General features: G+C 46.4%; 3 protein-coding genes across 5 annotated transcripts; 2 read left to right on the forward strand and 1 right to left on the reverse strand.

The window, feature by feature from the left end:
- Positions 1 to 3978: 3978 nt before the first annotated feature.
- LOC4814690 (pyridoxal-dependent decarboxylase domain-containing protein 1) lies at positions 3979 to 7510 on the forward strand. The gene is made up of 6 exons (XM_033382291.1): positions 3979 to 4198; positions 4371 to 5537; positions 5611 to 5874; positions 5941 to 6456; positions 6517 to 6710; positions 6774 to 7510. The coding sequence occupies exons 1-6, from the start codon at positions 4088 to 4090 to the stop codon at positions 7105 to 7107; spliced, it is 2586 nt and encodes an 861-aa protein (XP_033238182.1). The 5' UTR covers positions 3979 to 4087; the 3' UTR covers positions 7108 to 7510.
- A 901-nt stretch (positions 7511 to 8411) lies between these two features.
- tty (tweety) lies at positions 8412 to 19256 on the reverse strand. Of its 3 annotated transcripts, none has more exons than XM_015186036.2 (8): positions 19030 to 19256; positions 16863 to 17253; positions 16030 to 16515; positions 15190 to 15953; positions 14859 to 15028; positions 13507 to 13518; positions 12462 to 13425; positions 8412 to 12397 (listed from the first exon to the last, which is right to left on the reverse strand). In XM_015186036.2, the coding sequence occupies exons 2-8, from the start codon at positions 16998 to 17000 to the stop codon at positions 11974 to 11976; spliced, it is 2958 nt and encodes a 985-aa protein (XP_015041522.2). In that variant the 5' UTR covers positions 17001 to 17253; positions 19030 to 19256; the 3' UTR covers positions 8412 to 11973. The 3 variants fall into 3 exon arrangements, with proteins under 3 accessions (XP_015041522.2, XP_015041523.2, XP_001354630.3); XM_015186037.2 differs by having other exon boundaries at positions 18875 to 19255; XM_001354594.4 differs by lacking the exon at positions 19030 to 19256 and adding an exon at positions 17528 to 18859.
- Positions 19257 to 19700: 444 nt separating this feature from the next.
- Positions 19701 to 24317, forward strand: fliI (FLII actin remodeling protein). The gene is made up of 4 exons (XM_002133915.3): positions 19701 to 20064; positions 20300 to 23478; positions 23543 to 23693; positions 23782 to 24317. Exons 1-4 carry the CDS (start codon positions 20011 to 20013, stop codon positions 24190 to 24192), a joined length of 3795 nt encoding a protein of 1264 aa, XP_002133951.2. The 5' UTR covers positions 19701 to 20010; the 3' UTR covers positions 24193 to 24317.
- The last annotated feature ends 116 nt before the right edge of the window (positions 24318 to 24433 follow it).

The raw sequence follows: 24433 nt of genomic DNA on the forward strand, positions 1-24433 counted from the left end.
AATCCGTGAACCACTAATAAGCTTTTTAAGCAAAGACACACAATGATTTTCCCTCTAAGAAATACTTTAATTAAATAATCCTTCGTTTTGCATTGTATGTACAATCGCTTTGTATGAAACCAAAAGAAAATGAAGAATTCGTGAATTAAGGAATGATCTACTACCCATGCCACCTATTGATATAGGTATCAGTTTATCTGTTGTTCTGGTATATTTTGGTGAAACTTAATTAGAGGTGTGATTAGAAATAAACTTATTTAATATATTAAGTAATACGGGAAAAATATCCAATTGTATAAATATAAACTTAAAATATCAGAAAATATGCTTAAATTTTTTCCTGCTCATACAAAGTTGTATTCATTTGCAATGTGCTATATGCAACCGCACGCTTACTAGCAATCGAAAGAATCTAACTATTTGAGAGAACCGGGGGTTGGGCTCTTTAAAGACCCATTCTGCTAGCGCTATCGCGGACAGGAGCCCTTTCTTATTGTCTATACCGTGGTGCGCATCCGTGGACAGTAACCCTCTCTATGATGGGAGTAGTTCCTTAACTAGACACTGCATTACTTTTGACCCCAACATGTGGCAATGCATTACAAGTTGTCTGGGGTTTTGAGTTTCCATTGCCCAGCTGCCATCCTCATGGAGGGTTCAGCTAGAGGATTTTCGCCTGTCTACTCCCCAATTAACTATATCAAACAACTTTCCACATTTAAAAGCTGTTCAAGCCAACTTTTTCATATAGAAATTTACTAAATATTCTTAAGGGGTTCGCCATTTTCGTAAGAATTAATAGAAGAAGCCATTAATAGAAGAATGAAGTAGCTCTGTATGTATGTATATGTCTGGGCCCAGCAACCTTTCCAATTAAAAGCATTTAAAGCAAAATGATCCAAAGTAGCTAATCTTCCAACAAGACGGAATTCCTTGAAAGCATTTAAAGAACTCAAGACCAAAGTTCACCCAATGGAAGAGGTTTGCTTTGAAAATTCCGAGCGCAATCCTGTCTGGAAATCAGTGAACTTTCGTATTCTCTCCATTTCAAATGAAAATATAGTTTTTTGACTTTTGTTTTGTGATATTCCTCGCAAATCTCCCACGAACCTGATTCGGCTGATATCTGTGAACTATCCAGACGACTCCAGTCCTGCCGCACTTCTTCAACATACAATCCTCGTATCTTGTTGCTTATACGCTTGTGCATGCTCGGAATCGTTCTCGTTTCTTATTTTTTTCCTTTCGCCTTTTACTGTGCAAGTGTGTAGTTTTTTTCGGGCTCTTTTTCATACTTTCTGCCAAGTCAACTTGAACAGATTTACTGTCAATGGCCCAAAGCAACATACCCGGCGCATATCTGCATATACAGTGGGTCGCCGCCCCTCTCCAGAACCATTTGGCATTCAGAGAGATGCCACACCAAAGAGAAACCCCTTCAAAGCTTTTTGGCTGCTGTTTGTTTGAAGTTTTTTTTTGCGCCCTTTAAGTGGCAACTACTTTGCACCTCTGCGTGGGTCGCTGGTGATTCCCACGCACACCTGAACCACACCACACCACACCGCACCGCACACACCTGCGAGCCATTGCCTCTTTCACCATCATCTCCGCCTGTCTGACTGTCTCATGGCATCTCTTTCTAGTCAAGTGGTTTGGCCTTGAGTTGGTTTTTTTTTCTTTTTTTTTGCTTGCTTTGGCACCTTGGCATACATGTTACACCTGTGAGAGAGGGACTCCCATCCATTCAGTGCAGGCAGCCTGCCAAACCCTGCGTGTTCGTCATTTATATAATCAAAACTTGGTCGGCGGGAGGGGGGCAATCCGTTGGTCATGGAGGAAAAAGTATAAATAAAAATAAATAAATTATGTTAAGGAAATTTATGAAATTTGTTGGCCCCAGCCCGCATTTTGCAATTATATGTGTGTATATTTGCAGTCGAAATTGCAAAAACAAATTTATATGAATTATGGTACAAGTGGTGAAAAAGGGCAGACGATTTATGGTACAAAATTTAATTTTGCGGCTTTTTAATCAACAGAAATCAAATGCAGGGCAACATTTTGGTCAAATAATGATTTGTAAAGCCCGCATCCACTGTTCATGCTTTTGGAGTAATATATTATTATTTTGACTAGATGTACGCATCGCACTAAACTTTTCGATCCCAAGGAGAATGTGTAGTATATCTGTAGTTATGTTCCACATTCAGTCATATGCATAATCGTATGTATGTTGTGTCTGACTCAGATTAATATCACGTTAGATAATATCAAGTAACATTTATGAGCTTTATTGTGTGTTTTATGGACAAATATATATTTAGGTATAACTCATTAAAAGATATAAAAATCGGATTATACCATATATACTGTTATTTATAATATTTAACATTCATATGAATGATTGTTTTTCTGTCGTTTTTTTACCAGAAACAATTAAGAGATTTTTCATAGATTTTTAGTTATATGAAACCTTCATGCCCAAAATGAATGATAGAAGTTTAGGAGAGGGATTAATTGGTTTAAACAGGTATCTTTTTGTACTTGTACATTTTGAAGAATTTTCGTACGCATAACGACGATTAGCATCCGTATGTTTCTAGGAAAAATAGACTCTCAGCACGTCGTGTGAGGAACTGTGGAGCATTTACATTGTAGGTCCAATGCAAAACCTTTGCATTCAGCGATTTCATTCTTGTTTCAGATGATAATTCTACCAAATGCCCCAGTTTCAGGTGTTTCCTCATAGAAAAAGAAAATTTTATAATAATCCGATGACTATAACATTGAAGCGATAGATCTGGTAGCTTCAGAGCGGCAGCTAGGCTTTTTCTCTCGTTTTTTATTCATTATTTATTTTACTTCTTGATGTGCGAGCACATACATATGTATGTACACACATACATACATATGTGCGTGTATCTGCGTATATTTGCTGTGTGGTGCTGGTTTTTGTGGCTTTAACGGTATTTCCGTTCTAGCGTAGCCCCTACAATAGCGTGCAGATACAGCTGTGCTGTGTGCTGGCCCCCAATTGATGCATGTGCAGCAGCACGTTCCGGCAATGCCACTAAATCCCCCTGGGACAACAGACTACGACGACGATGGCCAAAAGCCACGAAAAGGGCGGTCTGGGACAAAGGGCGGGGGATCGGTTTTGGGTTTATTTGAAAAAGCAGCATCGATATGTTATTTGCATGTGTCCAAAGAGGTGGATAGCGGAGCGAAGATGGGAAAGCAGGGTAGCCCAAGTTAGCAGCAAATCCCGTAGCAACTTTTTGCTACGCGAAACTTTCTTCTGTGGAAAGTTTATGCATGAATAAAGTGAAAAGCTGCAGGCAAACCACTCACACAGATAAACTTATGCACATGAGTATATTCGATGTTCAGTGCAAGGCAAACACAGGGAGGAAAAAAGACATTACATGTTCTACTCTACACTCACATAATCTAGCGAAAAGTTGCATTTTATTTAATGCAAACATGACAACATCTGTTGGCTAACTTCAAATTCGCATTAGGCGGCTCTCTTCTGGCAACTGGCATACGGCCAAACAGCACCAAACACCACCAATATCCAATTATTTCGTGTTAAAAGTGAAATTAAAAAACGCGCGCTGGCTGAAAACTAGAGGTGGCTCAACAAAATATCGATAAGTAGCATAATATATCGCAATGGTGATGCTCTAGTTCACAATTATGTTCTCAAAAGAACTAGTTTGATGCGTGCGAAAATTATTTTTTTTAGATGAATGCAACTGTATCAAAATTTAGTTTATTTATTTGGATTTATTATTATTTATATTATATTCATTGTATAATTTATTAAGATCTATTCATATTTTCATTATAACAAATTTGATCATAGTTCTGGGCGAGGGGAACTGGTTCTGATAACACAAAATATCGAGCATCGCTTAGAACTATTGGTTCATTGAGTGTGAAGTGGAGGAGGGTCAGCTGCTGCTGGCACACAACTATCGATGAATTACCATCTACATCAGCAGCAGCAGCACACACACTCTCACACAGAGGAAAACAATTACTTCTCATCAAAGAGATAAAGTAAAATAAGCGCATCAGAACCATGTCAGCGGCTGGTAGAGTTGATGACGAGCCGACAACGCTACCAGCTACTCAGGAACCACCATCCTCAGGCCCATCGACGCCAGCGGTGGCCGAAATAGCCGCTTCTAGTGTGAGTAGTTCTTTCCCCCCGATTCTCTCTGTGTTTTTCTCCGCTGGCTTCTTCGATTTGCTGACGACGACGGAAGACACGTCAACGCAAGGCGACGAGCGCTGTTATCGTCTCTTGTTTACATCTCCGCTGTTTTTCTCTTATTTTGCATTCATGTTTGATTATCGTGCAGATTCGTTCGGGATTGGCCGAGCTGGAGCTCAGATCGTCCCAGGTCCTGCAGCGACTGGAGAATGTGAAGACCGTGCCGGGTGCGAGTGCGGGTGCGGGTGCAGGTGGCGACAGTCCGAACGGAGCCAGCGCCAAGGATGTCGAGGAGGAGCCCGATCCGCATGCGGTGGGTGAAGAGTTGGATCAACTGCCGTTCACCCAGCTGCGTCCTGAGCATCGTGTGCCCTCAGATATACTGAAGTCGTTGGAACAGCTAGTGGCTTACACGGACAGCGATGATGATCCCGAGTTCCCCCTGCCGGCCCTCGACGATGTCTCCCATCTGGCCCTTATCTCTCACAGCATTGTGGCGTATCTGTCGCATCTAGACCGGCAGCATTTGCTGCGTGTGACTAATAGCATATCCGGAGATGCCACCCGCTGGCTGGGCACACTGTTCCACTTCACCAATCCGGCCAGCAGCTTTCATGCAGATAATGCTGATGCCATTCTACGCACCGTGCGCCTGGCCATCGTCGCCCGATGCCCCGGCTATCTAGAGGGCGGGATTCCGGCCCTGGCTCAGCCCTGCTTCTACATTTCCGAGAATACGACACCGGTGAGGCTGCAGTATGCCTGCCGCCAGCTGGGCATCCCGGTAGACGCCATTAAAATCATACCCGAGCACAGTCAGTACGGCACCATGGACCTGACCCAATTGCAGAAGCAAATCCAACTGGATTTGTCGGCCAGTAGGACCCCCCTGCTGGTGGTAGCGGACATTGGGGCATCGCTATGTGGCTACGTGGACAGCCTGCAGCGACTACGGGACGTGTGCAAGCCGCACAACATGTGGCTTCATGCCAGTGGCCATGGCCTGGCCGCTCTCGTGTGTGCCCAGAGCCAGGGCCATGTCGACGATGTCCTGCACTCGATGGCCCTGAATTTGGGCAGCTGGCTGGGAGTTCCCAGTCTGCCCATTGTCCTGTTGCATCGTCCACTCCTGAACAGTGCTTTAAGTGCCTTCGAATCCGATCCGATCCTGTCGCGGCGCCTCAACTCGCTGTCGCTGTGGACCAGTCTGCAGGCTCTGGGCAGGAAAGCGATTGCCGAGCGCCTCCATGTGGCATTTCAGACATGCAGTATTCTATTCGAAATCGCCTCCAAATGCGAGGGTATTCGTGTGCTGGTAAGCGTAGAGAAAGAGAGAGAGATATTTTGGTAATTTTTAAATGAAACTCATAATTTTATGTCCCAAACAGAGTCACACACCCGGGGCACAGACTGGTGCCTCTCTGTCGGACATTATCCAGAGTCCATTCGATGTTAACACTTTATTTGACGCGGCTGCACCCGTGGTGGCGTATCAGTTCGATGGCAGCACAACCATTCCAATTTCCGGCAACCTCGAGGCTGCCGAACGCGAGACGGGGGGCCTCAAGCCCCTAGAGAAGATCAACAATGCTTCCTATTTTGATCGCCTCAACTCCTGGCTGGGCCAGATCTTGCAGCGTGACTGCCCCAATGTGAGTAGCAGCCAAACTACTCGTATCATTCAAATTTCTCACGCCTGTCCCTGTTGGACACTCTAGTTTGACTTTGAAGTGATTGAGCATCCCACACATGGCAGCTGCATTCGCTATTGTCCCCTGGAACTGGGCCTCGGGGAGCAGCCACCCAGCTCTGAGAATCTGGAAAGCTTCGCCCAGAGTCTGGAGGCTCATGTGGACATTTTGCGGGCCACCATCAAGCACAAGGCACGATTCATTTACCTGGTGGAGCGCAGCGAGGTGTTGCGTCTCGTTCCCCTGCCTGAATGGGCGGGCATGGGCGGTGTTCGGTTTGTCCCCGAGAGCTGGGAGTCTCTACTGACGGATCAGGCCAAAACCGAGCTGAACAAGCTCAACATTGATTTGGTCGAGGCTCTCAAGTCAACGGACAATGCCTTCTCGCTGGGCGAGGGCACTGACGGACTGATTTGTGTGCGCTTTGGCATGGTCACTCACGAGACCGAGGTGGAGGAGCTCCTTGATTTGGTTGTCACTGTGGGCAAGAGTGTCCAGGAGAACTCGCGAGTGTTGGACACCATGTCGGAGATTGTCAAGAAGGTATATCCTCAATGTCCCTAAAATTGACTAGTAACAAGCTTGAGTTTTTTCTGTTCTCAGGGTATTGAAGCTGTCACAGCTGATCTTCAACGCGAATCGGAGGAGAAACTCTGGCAGGAGGGCATCCTGCGGCATGTGCCCGTTGTCGGACGCGTTTTCAACTGGTGGTCCCCACCAGCCAAGGAGTCTGGCATCAAGGGCCGTAGCCTTAATCTAACCCAGGGCGTGGTCGAGAGCACGGAAAATATTTACAAGTGAGCTTGGATTTATTTAAAGAATTGAATTGACATTTGATTAAAATGTGTGTGCATTTACAGGTATCACATGCAAATGACTGGAGCAACGGCTCATCAGCTGCCAGCGAATCGTTCGCCACCAACACCCATGGTGCAGACGCCAGTGGGTGCAACATCCACGCAACAGCAGCCCGTCTTTCCCACTGTGGAGCCCGTGGCCGGATCAGGTGAGGCTTCGCCTGACGTCCCCGAAGTGGGCTTGAATTCAGGCGGTGCAGGTACGATAGGCACAGCAGCAGTACCTCCGCCCACTCTGAACCATGTGGATCATGCTCGGACTGTCAGCCAGAGCAGTGCCAGCTCCTCGGTCGTCCCCGAATTGGTGGCCGCAAACAGTGCAATTAACAATAATTAAGAGCAAAAGTAATTATTGAAAAAAAATGAAAAAGATAACTTAACTTAGGCCCAGGCACAGCCCCAGCTTCATGAATTGATTTCTAGAGCGTATGGCCGCAAAGCAAATATCAAAGGACAACGACAAGGATGACAAGGCTTAGCAAACCGCAGAACAGAGCTATAAAAAGGAAAAGAATATTATATAGAAGGCTGGCTTTAGCCCAAATCACCACCTTCCCCTTAAAACAAAACCTAACAACCCTTCAAACGAGAAGATGAAAAACCAACAATTCCAAAGATTTTTCTCTTATACAAATTTGAAAAGAAAAACCTATAAAATTGCTATGTATTTATATATTGCCTATTTTTATGATCTTATACATTTTATTTTATATAAATTTTATTATACTTTATTCCGATCATTGTTGTTGTTGTTGTCTCTAATCCCAAGCCGAAAAAGAGCGAAAAATCCAACAGAATTTTCCCTGTCAACCCATATATATTTTTTTTGTTTAATGCTTTGATTATATTTTATCTCCTTATTTGTATTTATTATTCCGATGCAAGTACCTATGAGAAAGATGTATATATATGTATATATACATATATATTTTGGCAATTGTTCAATGTTCAATTGTGTGTGGCACTAAATTGCTCTATTCTAATTTGTTTAAGAAGCTATATAAGTGAGAAAAACCACAAAAGAAATGAAAGAAATATACTTAATAATAAAATATATTTATTATACAAAATGCTGCTATAAAAAGAAAACAAATTCTGCACAAAATATGATAGAAGCAACAAACAAACAGACAAAAATAAATTGTGTAATAATTTAGACAAAGATGGTGTCTTTTTTTCTCTAGCCGTCCTACACTAATTAATGTTTATCCAGTTTATCATATCTAATCTTATCCGAGGTGCTGCTTATCGCAAAATCAAAGCCGAACAAAGAAAACAAATTGGGTTCCGTTGAATTTTTGGGTCAAATTTAACACAAACATGGTACGAATTAAATACTATCAAGAACTACACAATTTTCTGGAGGGACTCGCTCGTATCAGTTGATTGTTCCTAAAACTATAATAACAACAGCTACAGATACAATGGATGGTTAGATTTATCTTTTTCAAATACTCGAAAATGGAAGCCAGAACTTTACCTTCTTTAAGATCTGTCTATACGCTTTAGCTATCTTACCCTTGAGTAATGTTTAATCTTTGACTTTCCGCTTCTCCCATTAAAACAAATTTTCTCCATCTAACTAATGCAATTAAATTTTATATTTATATTTTATTTAATATTTTTGTTGGGTTTTTTTTAGCGCTTTAATTTGTTGCTGCTTGCTTCTGAAATAAATGTTTCCATCCAGGGGGGTTTTGTCTTGTTTTTTCCGTTTCCCTATTCGTTTCTTGTGTTTTTGTTTTCTATTTCTGCGCATAAAATATTTTCAATCCAGACATTTTTGACTCCCCGCCCCACCCATTTCGGTGCCATCCCGAATATTTTTCTGGGGGAAACGGATTTCTGGAGGCACACACTTATTAAATAAATTTTGTTTCGTTTTTTATTCCTTACAAGAGTGTTCAAACTTTTCTTATGATTTGTTAGATTTAATTTTTTGTTTAATATGCAACTAAGCGGTTCCATTTTTTGCCTCTGTTCTTTACATTCTCTTTAACTAATTATATGTCTGCATATATACTATATAAATAGTTATATAAGTATATATGTATGTATGCATATGTTGTACAACTGGATCTTGTCTTATGTTTTTGCTGCTTATTGCTGCTGCCGTTGAGCCTTCGCTATTTTCGCTAATTTTGTTTCGATTTTTGAATTCTTCAGTTTTCGGACTTTTTCTTCATCTTTTTTTATAACCTTGCTTTGTCTGTATTTTGTTTGTTTTATGTTTTTCTTCTTTTGTTTTGTAATAACTACAACGCGTACGATGACAACATTTAACACAGAAATATATTTACGAACTAATTATGTAATATTATTATATATATATATATATATATATGTATTTATATATATATGTATAATATTAATTTTATGTTTGAATGTAATTTCGACCTAGGTCCGAAACGGTCAAGACCAAATGGATCTCTCTTCTCGGGGGGTTCACGTTTCTTGGTACCTTTATTTTTCTTTTTTGGGGCTGAATGGGGGATCCCCCATTAAGGTTCGAATCGATTCTGTTCGGTTTTTTTTTAGTGTTTAATTTAAAGATTTTTTAAACCTCCCCCCGGTGGAGAAGAGCTTTACATACAATCTCTCTAAAAGGGGTTGCGTTTTTAAATAATTTTCTGATTGTTTTTTTTTTTGTTTTTGCTTGGTTGTGTATAACATATGTAGTTTGTATTTGTATAATAAGCGAATAAAAAAACTTGATTAGTTTGTTCATTTTTTTGTCTTTACACGATCTATACATATTTACTTTTAAAAACGTTCTTTTTCCAGTGTGTGTTTGTTTCTTTTTTATTAAGATTATTGGGTAAATTTCGTCTTGAGTACTACTCCATCGTTAATATTTTACAATTGATCATTTCATTGCGATTTAGTGTATATAATATGATCACTGATCGGTTATCAGTGAAGGTTTGTTTTTACGAATATATGTATATTAGTATCTATGCATATAGCTATTCAATATATCTGTAAATGTTGTGAACTTTCGCTGTGTGTTTCGGGCAGTGTTCGGGGTTGCCTTAGTTGGTTGGCCTCGTTCGTCGCTTCGTTGGCCTCTGGTCTGGTCTCTACTCTGACTCGGGGAATTCCTCTAAAAGGAACTCTATCCCCACAACTCGATCGATTATTCTTTGCGGGTTTGCTGTTGCTTTTTCTGTTGCTTTTGCTGCAGTATACTCGTAGTTGATAGGCATTTGTGTGTCTGTATATATAACTAGCTATATTTAATATATATCATATATATATCTATTTAACTTTGCAGATTGGTGTCTTCTTTGTCAGTTTCTGGGGGAAAGACTAGTTGTTGGGAGGGCAGTACTTTCTGTTATGATCTGTTCTGTTAGTTCATATATTGCTATTCGGTTCCAATGACACGTCTAGAATCTAAATCTCGTTTTTCTCTGGTTATCGTTTGTCTTCGTTTGGTTTAAGCTATACTCGTACTTCATATATGTATGTATGCTTGGGCTCGTTCCCCTTCCTGCCTTTCGTTTAGCTACTAAATGTACAGTTAGTACTACTATATATTCCAATTATATATCTATACTGTAATGTATATATTTATTTGTTGGTTGTTCGTGTTCCTGTGTGTATAGTTGTATAGTTGTATATTCATATGTGCTAGTTTATGTTTAATAAATGCATTCCATGTTAAGCTTAGGTTAGATACACAATAAAATCGCAGGGGTCAAATCCAAACGAAGTCTACTCGTTCCGTTCGTCTCGTCTGTCTGCCCGTTCCTAAATCGATTCAACCCCCAGCCAGTCCCAGGCGATCCGCAATCGTTGGATCAACCTGACGCACAACCCAGACACAGGACAGAGTCGAGCACTACCTACTACCACCGGCCATCCGAACCGAATGCTTGGAGATGCGTGGAAATATGGGGGCAAGGAATATCTGTTGGAGTGACCTTTTAAAAGTAATCAATAATTCAATCATTCAAAATAAATTACATCTGGCTTTAGTTATTCACTATTTGAAGCCCGAAGAGTCATGTTAACAGATTTTCCCAGGATATTCAGATTTCCAATGTTGGAATGACTAGAGTTAAGAATAGTTATCACACATCACGCACTATAAAATAGTTCAGTGAATCAGTTTAAATGCAAAATTCTGTTCGAAAGAGCTTACTGATAGGAGAAATCGATCTTTTTACCATGCAATGTACAGAGTATAGTATTAGTTGAATGATTGCTTGATTATCATTTTCGACAACTGAACATACATATACGAATTAACTAATTATTAAAAATATCAACAGATCTAAGGAATATTGATTTCCTTTAAGGAAATATAGGAATATTGAAGGATTTGCCCCCACATCTTCCACACACACACATTTGGATTCAGAGGCCCGTGTTTCTAGATAAAAATTGACTCTCGACAAGTGCCATAAGTACATAAAAAAAACACGTTTGCTAACTTTCAACTACATTTCGATTCCTAGAACTTATAGACTACGATCCCGATCTTAATTTTCTGGGTGAAGATTTATCCTTTTGTTTTTGTTTATAGATTAATGTTGTATATTACAATATTCTTGTCCCCATAATTGCTGTCTGTCTCTTGGCTTTTAAATAAATTTTTTTAAAATTGTTGTCTTTTAACAATTTTAAAAAGTGTTTCTGTAGCGATTGGTAAAAATATGCTATTATCAAAAAGGAATAACCGTGTCTTTATAGACTTATATGAATTCATAAATCGTTGATATATGTTACATATATGTTCTATATATAGTATGGTATATATATAGTATAAGTCAAATATCTAAATATGCACGAGTTTTGTCGGTCTGTCTGTGTGCGTTTATAGTGTATATATTTATATATCCCATGTAGATTTAGATATATACGTAATGTCTAGTGTATAGTATATACAAAAGTCGAATTGTGGGCTATCCATCGTAATAGCTTTCACTTGCATAGGATGCACAAAGAAGGATTCCGGTTGTAGGATACGATTACGATAAATGCAACAAATCAAGAAACAGGAACAGTCGCCACTAATTCCACCCCACCCCACCTCCTTTCTGTTCTAATCCATCTCATTCTCGCGCCATGTGTCTATAATACAAAAAAGTCTAGAAGTAATGTCCGCTGGAAGACGCCAAAACCCATGCCCAAGCCCAAGCCCATCCCAGCCCGTTTTCAATTACATTCCCATTCCCATTCCCATTGCTATTCCTTTTTACAGCTCGGTCACCGCATAGTTGCTCTCGTCGGTTATCGCTGGCGGCGGCGGCGGTAGATCATCATCATCATCCACTGTGGAGCCCACTCCAGCCGCTGTGGCGACGCTTCCTCCGCCGTTGTGTAGGGCCAGACCGTTGCCCGCCTTTCCATTGGCCGCCTGTCCCATCCGGGCCTTGGGGGGAGTCGCTTCCACATGATGTGCCGTCTGTGCCTCAAGCGGCGGCGGTGGCAGTGATGTGTCCTCGCTGTTGTTGTTGGGGCCACCGTTTTGGAGGCCCACGACGGCGGCTCCTCCGCTCTCGCTCAGCATTTGCGTGGGCTGTGCAGATGGCGGTGGTGGCGATGTGGGCGTTCCAATGCGGGGCGGTGGAATGGCTTTCATCTGCGGCGGCAGCTTCATCGGCGGTCGCTGCAGGGTCCTGGCAGGGGGCGAGGAGGAGTTTTCAAAGGATAGTACGAATACAGATCGGAGGCAATACCTACTTGGAATAGTTTTGATGATGCGCCTGCTGCTTCTGCTGGTAGATGGACTCCACCTTGGGCTGCTCCGCATCTTTGGGTATCTCCGGCAAGGGACAATTCAGTATCGAGGGCTTGTACTTGGGATCAAACTTTCCGCCCTGCCGCAGGGTGGAGCACTTGTAGATCTGCTTATCCCGATCGTAGATGGCCGTGTCCATTGCAGTGCTAATGGGTACTACATCCGACTCGGGCTGCTGCGGGTGCGGGTGCGGATGCTGATGCTGCTGCTGTTGGGGATGTGGCTGGTGCTGTTGTGGCGACTTGAGCTGGTGCAGCTGTTGCTGCTGCTGCGACGGCGGCGGGGGCTGGGCATGTTGCTGCTGCTGGTGGGGATTGGGTGGCGGTACTGCCCCCGGATGATGATGGGCCGGTATCTGTGGTCCAGCCTGGCTATTCTGCCGTCGCATCGTGGCCAGATTGGAAACATAAATTGAGCCCTGGCTGACGGCCACCAGCGGCTGGTAGATCGAATGCGGATTCCCATTGGCGGCCAGCTGAGGGGCCAGATGGGCCGGTATCTGCTGATAGATCTGGCTCTGACCCGGCGGCAGGTGATGCGGGGCATGATGGGCCGCCGCTGCCGCCGCCGCCGCCGCCGTCGTATATGTGCCATATTGCTGGGCCTGTGCCTGGGCTTGGGCCTGCTGCTGGTGGTAAATGGCGTGCTGATGCTGGACCGCAGCGGCCACGGCGGCAGCCGAATGCGAGTGCGGATGCTGATGCTGGTGCGGATGCGGGTGTGGGTGCTGGTGTGGATGATGGCAGTAAATGGGTTGGGGTCCTCCCATTTGTTGCTGTTGCTGTTGCTGCTGCTGGTGCTGTTGCTGGGCCTGCTGCTGGGCATGCGCCTGTGCGGCCTGGACCTGGGCCTGTGTTGTGGGCGGCATATTGGCGGCGAGTGCGGAAGCGGCTGCGGCTGCTGCTGCTGCGGGGGGTGGCGACGGTTTTCAGTAAAAGTCATTGGCTTCCAAAGTTTTGCATTGTTTGCTTAGGGTTGCATATTTACCATTATTGGGACCTACAAAAAGCCACACACAACACACATTTCAATTAGCAAGGCGGATGGAGGATACGGATGCGGATACGGATGTGGATGTGGATGCGGATGCAGGATGAGGAGGTCGACGAGTCAATGCAGCGATGGACGATAGATGGGCGCATACATTGCATGTAAAGAAAGATCCAAAGATACAAAGAAACCATGAGAACGAATTGAGCTATAGATAAAACACGCCTGTTGTCCGAGCAGTTTGGAGATATGCTACTGATTCGAAATTCCAGCTATTGGATCTACAATATCATTTCATCTTGTATCTACGGCGGGGTGCTATCGTCATGCCCCGTAAACAGAGGCGGCGCACGGGTGTTCACCTGTTCTTCGTCTCTGACCGATCCCTCCGCTGCCTAATCAGAATCGTCGGTCCCCAGAATCCAGCAACAAAAAACAGAGAAAGCATGAAAACCTAAAAACCTTAAAAAAACCTACAGTTTGGCTTGGTATCTTCAGGTAAATCCATTGCTTCTACACAAATCAAATATCAGATGAAAGGTCATACTCTTCTCTTTATAAACCATCAATTTTTGCAGCTGCAGATGCCGACTGAAAACTATGAAAGTGCGCAATTCTGCAAAAAGCAGTTTTTAATTTTTAAAAACTTTTTGCTGTATATTCGGAAAATTGAACCTGGCCTACCAGCCAATTTTTGTACAATTTATAGAGAAATGTATGTTTTTTAAAAGGATAAGCGTTGCTTTTGAGTCGAAAATAGGCCATGAATCGGTTATTAACAGGCTATATGTATAGCGTTATTCGAACATACTCGTAAACTGAAAGGGTGGGTAACTATTTGCACAAAAACCGATTTTAAACAACAACTTATCTCACATATATGCCACTTAGGGTTCAATCAGCAACTGGTTCTAGTGGAAATATGTAGTACTAAAATCTGAATAGTTATGCTTGTCTTATAAATCTATTAAGAACCGTTTTTCTATCGTTTTTTAGCCAAATCTTCTAGAAGTTATCCACTATCATAAGCTAACAAACCATTTAAGCGATATTCCACTCTAAGGATATGGATAGATACATGGAATGTATTCTAAACCCGGTTTAAAATCGGAAAAAGCCTTCGTTTAGTTTGGTTTAAAAACCACTAGCCACAATCCACAGCTCAATTCGATTTCCGAACCCCATTGAGGCTCCCGACAGATCAACAATAAAGATCCATATAATGATTGATAGATTGATAGATAGATAAAGAGAGAGAGAAAATACATGGTTTGTGGGTGTGGGTGTGACGTGGTATGTACCGAGTGTACGGGCGCTGATTCCACGCTGATTTCGTGGGTACCACTTACCAGTCATGTGCGTGGGGCTGTGATTATGCGACGGAAGTCGTCCCAGCGTGTGGGTACCCATGGCCCGCATGTTCTGCTGGATGTGTGCGTGGGCCATCATCTCGTGCTGCTGCCGCTTGCTGGGATGCTGAAGTGTGTGCGAGCCGCTGATAACCGGCGGGCTGAAGTGCCTGCAACGACACCGGATGCACAGAGATCGAAAGAGAGAGAGAGAGAGAGAAGAGAGAGAGAATGGAGGCGGGAAACGGGTTGGGTTCAAGCTACGGCAGGACACGAGTGGGGGCGAATCACCCAACGGGGGGATCACCCCGGTGCATCGGCCAAAACATACCCATTATGATTGCGCGGCAAAGTCCGGGCAGCGTTCATCATCTGCTGATGGTTCTGCGGTGCCGGATGCGATATATATGACGGCTCATCCACCTGGGCATAGTCGTTCCGCTTGCGTATGTAGATCCACGTGTGCGAGTCCACCCACACCATAATCGTCAGCAGTATGGCCGCAATGAAGCTGGCAATCAGCATCAGCACCAGTCCCAGCAATCCTCCCTCGCAGAGTCCCCGGGCGGCTGCCAGAAAGTTATGATGCACTGCCTTGCAATCGACCAGAGCCGTCAGCTGGGTCAGAAGCCGTTCGCTGCTATTAAGATCTGCATTCACCGCTCCCAGCTTCGGCTGCAGGCCCGAGGACTTGAACAGCACCAGGGATATCTTCATCACGGTGGCCATGGCACTGCGGGCATTGTTCAGCGAGTTCTGCGACTCTCGCAGCCGCTGGGTGAACGGGTTCGTGTGGCCCGGCTCGCATTGGGTGTAGTGCAGCAGCACGTTCGTGGGCAGGTCCCGGGGGGCCGTGGATACCAGGAAATCCGCTGGGCTTATGCACAGATCGCCCACAGCCACCGAGGAGGAGAGATACAGGCCGGACATCAGCCAGGAGCCAGTTACGGCCAGCAGACCGCAAACGCTAAAGAGTATCAGGGCGCATCGCGAGTGCCTGGCCACACCCACTAGCAGAACAGCACAAAGGACAAGGAGTAGGGCTAGGGTAGCCACTGTGCCCGGCCAGCGTATCAGTTCCCACTGGTCGCCGCGCTTCAGAGAGAAAAAACAAAAATGGAAAGCGGGAAAATATAGAGGAGTTTCTAACAAGGGGTGCATCCGGACTTACTGTCAGAAAGTGTGTCATGGAGATGCCCATCAGGGGTCGTCGTATATCGCTGGCTGCATTCGTAGCCAAGGTCACATTGCCCTGGACAATGTTCAGCGAAACAAAGAGCTTGGATAGAGCCGTCTGATTGGACACCGGTTGATCGAAAATATCCGCCAGCTCCACCAGCTGCGGCCTGATGCGATTCGTCAGCGTGTTCTCCAGTATGTGCGTCTGATTCCTGATGGTCGTCACAAGATTGTCCACCTTCCGTCCGGCGGTCAGCACCTCGAGCAATCCATTGTGCAGATCGTCGTTTCCGTAAAGGCCCAGGCCGATGGCGGCACAGCACATCACAGTCACAATCGAGAGGGCCACCTTCAGGCTGGTTATCGAGTGGGCCGGGCGGGGTTTCCGGTCGCAGCATCTGGTCATCAGATAGAAGAGTAGTCCCAGCAGCGAGACGATAAGTAGCGCCGCTGGTACCGATCCCAGGATGCCCAGACTCTGTGCAAATAAAACCGAGAAATTTTTAATTGGAGTAGGAAGCAATTGTACAGTGAAAACTCTTCTGATTGGACATCTGTCGTTACATTCGTTGTAACACGCCACGTTGTGGCGGACAACAGCTCGAAATTGGAATTTAAGAACAAAATCTAAGAATGAAACGAAGCTATCCCCATAAAACATACTTAAACATACTTTTTTAAGCCTTCCAAAGTTATCCGCCCAACGGAATATACATACATATATGTATTTATCTTCTTCTATATTTAAGAATTTGTCCAACAATGTAAACATACATAGTTTTAGATTTAGTTTTTAGCAATATTTATTTATTTATATTTGCTCACCTCTAGGTAGATCTCATCGTTGGGCCGGAACGTGCTGTTGATCTTGTGGAATGTGATGTTGTAGTGGGGCAGGGCATGGAGCAGCTTGGCTATCACCGGGACCTTGTATTGATCCGTAAACTCGTGATAGTCGCCCATCCTTCACGACTCTCGCTCTTCCCTTGGGCAGCCCCTAACGGTTTTTCTCTCGCACTCCTTTGATTTCTCGCACTCCTCTTGAGCGTGTGTGTATGCGAGTGTGAGATGAGTGTGTGTCCTCCCTCTTGTGTCTGCTTTCCCCCCCGTTCCTTTTGTTGTTGGTGGGTTTGGACGTCACTTCTGACACGCTCTACGTGCTCACGGGGCTGCGGCGTTTCCTAACCTCTTGACACCAAATCCAAATTGTTGTGCACTGTATGTGTCGTTTCGGGGGTGGGGTAAATTGGGTGTAGAGCAAAGCAGAGCGTTGGAAAATGTGTGTAAGTACGAGGAGATTTAATATGCAAAAAAAAAAGACAGAAACGGGGAGAGGGGCAGCTCCAGCTGCTTCTGTTGGTTTTACCGTAAATCTTGCGAATTTCCCATTTGCCTCTGCAATTCTCTAACTGACACCCTATCCAGAGTTGTATTTATTATTTTTTACAGCTACAAATTTATCCCAATGGGGTTTCCTGGTAATGCCTCACCTTTAATAAATAGAACTTGCCTTCACCGATCTACAAATTTACACTTTTCACTCGCTGTCTCCCTTTCACACACCACACACACATCAGCGGGCACCTCAATGAACCAAACGGTTCCTGCATACACACACATCCTAACATGCAGTATGTGTGGGCGTACGCATGCCCATGTGTGGGCATGGCCTTAATTACTCAATAAGTAGGTTGCCGTTGCCTCATGTACGCCCACATTCATGCACTTTAGTTAAACATTATTTTATTGCATGTTGGACTTGCTTTACCGCGTTTTACACTTTTATTTTGCACACCCTAAAAAAGCTGTTGTTTGGCGTCTCCGCCTTTATTCCTTCCTTCTTATTAATGCTGCTGCGGCCTGGGCAGCGCAATAGCAATTTTGTTCACTTGTCTTCCTCTTCCTGCCAGCCTGCCGCAGCAGCCATGCCATCCCCCATCCTATTCTCCATCCAGCAACAAGAACAACAGTAACGGTAACAGGCGTGCTCGCTCTCTGGCCTGGCCTGGAAACTCTCTCACTCTCTCTCTCTCTCTCTCTCTGTATGCTCCCTATGCGCGCACTGCCTTGCTGTTTTAAAAGTATAACTGTTGTTGTTGTTGCTCCCATTATTGTTGCCTTTGTTTGTCCTATTCGCTCTCTGAATTCGCTCTTTCTCTCTCTTTCGCTTGCTCCCTCGCCCTGTGTGTGACTTCGTGAGTAGATGGGTGCATGTGTGTGCGTGTGTTTATATATCTATTGATTAAAAGTTCGCTCTGCTTCCTTATTCCTCCTTTGGCAAAGTCGTCTCGCTTCATGCCGAACCGAACACACCAACCACGCACTCGTAATTGCTGCGCCCACTTCTCCCTCATCCTTCTTCTCCTCTCTCACGGACTGCTGCATCACCACGAAATGCAACATTTATGTAGTTTACTCTTAGGGGTTTCCATGGACATTACAACGAATGCAACAACGTTGCTGCATTAGTAATAGCAACAAAATCACGCACAAACACACACAGACGACACTTACGCACACATGCACCCGCCCTCGAACTGCAGCAATAGATGTGTGTTCAAAATCACTTCAAAAACAGAACAGTGAAGGAATAAATTAAAGTTCCCCCTTATCGAGGCTTAAATATTTATACGACATTTTTTGGTTTCCAACAATGATTCCACTAAAATCAAGCACACAACTCCCAGTTATTGGCAGGGACCACCCAAATGGGTACACAATTTTTCACAACAAACAAAGCCTCATATTCCCCCATTTCCGTCCAGTTCTCGGGGGCTTATCAAGCCCGAGTGTACCGACGAGTACACCGCATCCCGCTGATTCGAAATGATTATTACTTTTTATTCCACTTTTAAGCGACAAATCCTTGGCCTTGACATTTCTATATTGTAAAACACGCTTTATTTGACTTATTGTTTAACTAAATGGCTTTTGTTGCTCTTGTTTCAGTGTTGTTTCGTTTGAGTTTTATGAAAGGAAACACGAGCAGGACCTTCACATTCCGAAGACTGAGCAAAGTATGAAAATTTTGTGTCGTTCAATTTGGTCACACCCTCTAGATTATGCATACGATGTTGATATGCCGTAGAGGCACGTTCAGTATTTTACAGGATAAAAACAGGAGACTCGACTAGACTCACGACCCGACTCCTCCGATTCGAAACCCCCAAAACAGGCAAGCTCTCAGTACGGTGCGTGCGCAAGTTTCCACCCTCAGTATTATTGTGCCAGGGCTGCAGTTGGTATTCGGCAATTTGCTTTGGGCATTCGCAAAAGCTATAAAGCCGCCGGGCAGATCTTGATTTCAAGTTTATTAAAAATCGTAATTTCGCCGTTCAAATTTGGGGGATTTTCATTGGCTTCGCTATACTCTACCTTGACGAGAACGTTTTAAATGCATATATTTAGGTTAAATGCACTAACGGATTCGTTTTCCAGCCCTGGGAATTTCGAATTTCTGGTGATGGACTATTATAAAAAACTATGAAGTGAAAATATTTTGATAATTTATTTATGTAAATAAATACATTGCTTTAAGAATCTATAAATATTTTAAGTTATTTTCTGTAAATTATTTTCTGCATATTATGCGATATATACATATCGATAACAAGTTATTTGAGGAGTATTGCAGCACTATAGTGTTGGTTAAACTAATCGGCGTTCATCCGCACGAAGCAGCTGAGTAATCAGGGTGACCAGGCCTCAAAACTGCCTATCAAGCGATCCAATCGATGTGTACAAATTGTATGTAGTGGCAGGTTGCTGGCCACACCAATTATAGAGCTGCTCCACACCTGGCCAGAGGCCTGGCTACCACCACCACACACATCATTCAGTGGAAATAGGAATAGCTAGCAGCAATAACAAGAACCAGGGCCAGGCCAGCTTGTGGCTTATCTTCGTGTCCGCCGTCGTCGCCGTCGCCCGGAGTAGTCGTTTTTTAAATCAATTTTATGTGGATTTTATCAAAATGAGTGTCCTACCGTTTATACGCGGTGTTGACTTTACCAAAAATGATTTCAGTGTGAGTATATTCCCCTCCCTGTTCCCTCCCCGCCCCTCGCGACCCCTCCTCCCGCTGTGTGCGTTTTTTGTGTCTTGCCAAAAACAGGTCACAAAAAAAAGTCATCTATGACGGAACGCGAGGAATTTGTCATCCCACAGCTGCACAGCTGCTTGTTTTTGTTGCCTTCTGCTGCTGTATTGATGATTGATACCCATTGATGATTGATGACTGAATGTGTTCTGATTGTTTTTAGCAAACATTCCCCAGCTCCATGCGGCAAATGTCGCGGGTGCAATGGCTCACTCTGGACCACACACAGCTGCAAGAGGTGCCCGAGGAGCTGGGGCAGCTGCAGAAGCTGGAGCATCTCTCCCTCAATCACAATCAGCTGGAGAAGATCTTCGGCGAGCTGACGGAACTGACCTGCCTGCGCTCGCTGGATCTGAGGCACAACCAGCTGAAGAACAGCGGCATACCGCCGGAGCTGTTCCACCTAGAGGAGCTGACCACGCTGGACCTGTCGCACAACAAGCTGAAGGAGGTGCCCGATGGCCTGGACAGGGCCAAAAATCTGATTGTTCTCAACCTGAGCCACAATCAAATCGAGTGCATACCCACCCCGCTGTTCATCCATCTGACGGATCTGCTGTTTCTGGATCTGTCGCACAATCGCCTAGAAACCTTGCCACCCCAGACGCGCCGTCTGACCAATCTGAAGACCCTCGACCTCTCGCACAATCCCCTGGAGCTGTTCCAGCTGCGCCAGCTGCCCTCCCTGCAGAGCCTCGAGGTGCTGAAGATGAGCGGCACGCAGCGGACGCTCCTCAACTTTCCCACCAGCCTGGACAGCCTGGCCAATCTCTGTGAGCTGGATCTGTCGCACAATTCGCTGCCCAAGCTGCCCGACTGCGTCTACAATGTGACCACCCTGGTGCGTCTCAATCTCAGCGACAACGAGATTAACGAGCTCAGCTCCAGCATGGAGTCCTGGCAGCGCCTCGAGTCCCTAAATCTCTGCCGCAATCAGCTAACCGCCCTGCCCGCCGCCCTCTGCAAGCTCCCGAAGCTCCGGCGACTCTTCGTAAACGACAACAAGCTGAATTTCGAGGGCATACCCTCGGGCATTGGGAAGCTCGGTGCTCTGGAGGTCTTCTCGGCGGCCAACAATCTACTGGAGATGGTGCCCGAGGGCGTGTGCCGGTGCGGGGCCCTCAAGCAGCTGAATCTGAGCTGCAATCGCCTGATCACACTGCCCGATGCCATCCATCTGCTAGAGGGACTCGACCAGCTGGATCTGCGCAACAATCCCGACCTGGTGATGCCCCCCAAGCCGAGTGAGGCCAGCAAGGCCACCAGCCTGGAGTTCTACAACATTGATTTCAGCCTACAGACGCAGCTCCGGTTGGCCGGAGCCGCTGTACCGCCCTCGATGCCTGCCACAGCCACGCCCAAGGACTCGACGGCGCGAAAGATACGCCTGCGACGCGGCCCACGCTCCGATGGCGATCAGGATGCGGCCAAGGTGCTCAAGGGCATGAAGGACGTTGCCAAGGACAAGGACAACGAGGGCGAAGCCTTCGGGCTGCCGGAGGACGGCAAGCCCGAATCGCTGAAGCCCAAACGTTGGGACGAGTCGCTGGAGAAGCCGCAGCTGGACTACTCCAAGTTCTTCGAGAAGGAGGACGGCCAGCAGCCGGGCCTGACCATCTGGGAGATCGAGAACTTTCTGCCCAACAAGATCGAGGAGGTGGTGCACGGTAAGTTCTACGAGGGCGACTGCTACATTGTGCTCAAAACGCGGTACGACGACCTGGGCAACCTCACGTGGGAGATATTCTTCTGGATCGGCAACGAGGCCACCCTCGACAAGCGTGCCTGTGCGGCCATCCATGCGGTTAATCTAAGGAACTATCTGGGAGCCCGCTGTCGGACGATTCGCGAGGAGCAGGGCGACGAGTCGGACGAGTTTCTGGCTTTGTTCGACACGGAGGTCATCTACATCGAGGGCGGGCGCACGGCCACCGGTTTCTACAACATCGAGGAGATGATACACATCACACGGCTGTACCTGGTGCATGCGTATGGGGCCACTGTACACCTGGAGCCGGTGGCTGTCACCCTGGCCTCGCTGGATCCCCGGCACGCGTTCGTCCTGGACCTGGGCAGCCGCATTCACATTTGGCTGGGCAAGAGCTCCAAGAACACGCTCAACTCGAAGGCCCGCCTCATGGCTGAGAAGATCAACAAGACGGAGCGCAAGAACAAGTGCGAGATTAATGTGGAGCGGCAGGGCGAGGAGAGCGCCGAGTTTTGGCAGGGACTGGACGTCACAGCGGAGGAGGCGGCGGCCCAGCCGCCTGAGGAGCATGTCCCCGACGACTACCAGCCGGTGCAGCCGCGCCTCTACCAGGTCCAGCTGGGCATGGGCTACCTGGAGCTGCCGCAGGTGGAGCTGCCGGAGCAGAAGCTCTGTCACACGCTGCTCAACAGCAAGCACGTCTACATCCTCGACTGCTACACGGATCTGTTCGTCTGGTTTGGCAAGAAGTCCACGCGCCTGGTTCGAGCGGCGGCCGTCAAGCTCAGTCGGGAGCTGTTCAACATGATGGATCGGCCGGAGTGTGCCCTCGTGATGCGCGTCCCGGAGGGCAATGAGATGCAGATCTTCCGCACCAAGTTCCTCGGCTGGGATGAGGTCATGGCCGTAGACTTTACGCGTACGGCGAAGTCCGTGGCCAAGACGGGGGCCAATCTCACACAGTGGGCCCGGCAGCAGGAGACGCGCACGGATCTGGCTGCCCTGTTCATGCCACGCCAGTCGGCCATGCCGCTGGCCGAGGCCGAGCAGCTGGAGGAGGAATGGAACTACGACCTGGAAATGATGGAGGCCTTTGTTCTCGAGAACAAGAAGTTCGTCCGCCTGCCGGAGGAGGAGCTGGGCCATTTCTACACGGGCGAGTGCTATGTGTTCCTCTGTCGATACTGCATACCCGTCGAGGAGCCCGAAGCGGGAGAGGAAACAGCGGATCCAGCAACAGCGGATGAGAGTCGGAATCCCAGCCAGCAGCAGCTGCACCAGCAGCAGCAGCAGCCCGAAGATGAGATCCAGTGCGTGGTGTATTTCTGGCAGGGTCGCAATGCCGGCAACATGGGCTGGCTGACGTTCACGTTCACGCTGCAGAAGAAGTTCAAGGCGATGTTCGGCGAGGAGTTGGAGGTGATGCGCATCTTCCAGCAGCAAGAGAACCTCAAGTTCATGTCCCACTTCAAGCGTAAGTTCATCATCCACACGGGCAAGCGCAAGGACAAGGCCGTCACGGCCGAGGGCAAGGCGCCCGTTGAGTTCTTCCATTTGCGATCGAATGGCGGGGCCCTGACCACGCGCCTCATCCAAATCAATCCGGATGCAGTGCATCTGAACTCGGCTTTCTGGTAGGTGTCAATCCCTCTTCTGCCTCTGATCGCAATCGCTGATGAAAGCTCTCTCTCCTAACAGCTATATACTCCATGTGCCATTTGAAACGGAGGACGAATCGCAGTCGGGCATCGTGTACGTGTGGCTGGGCAGCAAGGCCTGCAATGAGGAGGCCAAACTGGTCCAGGACATAGCCGAACAGATGTTCAACAGTCCTTGGGTGAGCCTGCAGGTAAGTTGTTTCCCCGCACCCCGCATTCCGCTCTCCTGATCAAAAGGACACTAAAAGGATCACTTGTCACTCCACACACTCCACTTAGATCCTCAACGAGGGCGACGAGCCGGAGAACTTCTTCTGGGTGGCCCTTGGCGGCCGGAAACCCTACGACACGGATGCGGAGTACATGAACTACACGCGGCTCTTCCGGTGCTCGAACGAGCGCGGCTACTACACGGTGGCCGAGAAGTGTGCCGATTTCTGTCAGGACGATCTGGCCGATGACGACATCATGATACTCGACAATGGGGAGCATGTCTTCCTGTGGATGGGGCCGCGGTGCAGCGAGGTGGAGGTGAAGCTCGCGTACAAGTCCGCACAGGTGTACATACAGCATATGCGGATCAAGCAGCCGGAGAGGCCGCGCAAACTGTTCCTCACGATGAAGAATAAGGAGTCGCGCCGCTTTACCAAATGCTTCCACGGATGGAGTGCCTTTAAGGTGTATATCTAAGCCTTTCGGATTGTAGAGGAGGATCCTGTGGGTGGGAAGGGGGCTTGTGGCCGCTGCCGTGACAGTGCAGCAGCCGCCGCCGGACATGACACAAATTGCAGCACACGAAACGAAAACGAAAACGACAGAGAGAACACACACACATAACAGAAAGAGAAAGCGATAGAGATAGAGGGAAAAAGTGAAAATATCACCAAGCAAAAAAAAAAGAAAAGGAAAAATGTTTGTACTTTTATAATGT

Source organism: Drosophila pseudoobscura, chromosome X, assembly GCF_009870125.1.
Source record: "Drosophila pseudoobscura strain MV-25-SWS-2005 chromosome X, UCI_Dpse_MV25, whole genome shotgun sequence".
Classification (NCBI taxonomy): domain Eukaryota; kingdom Metazoa; phylum Arthropoda; class Insecta; order Diptera; family Drosophilidae; genus Drosophila; species Drosophila pseudoobscura.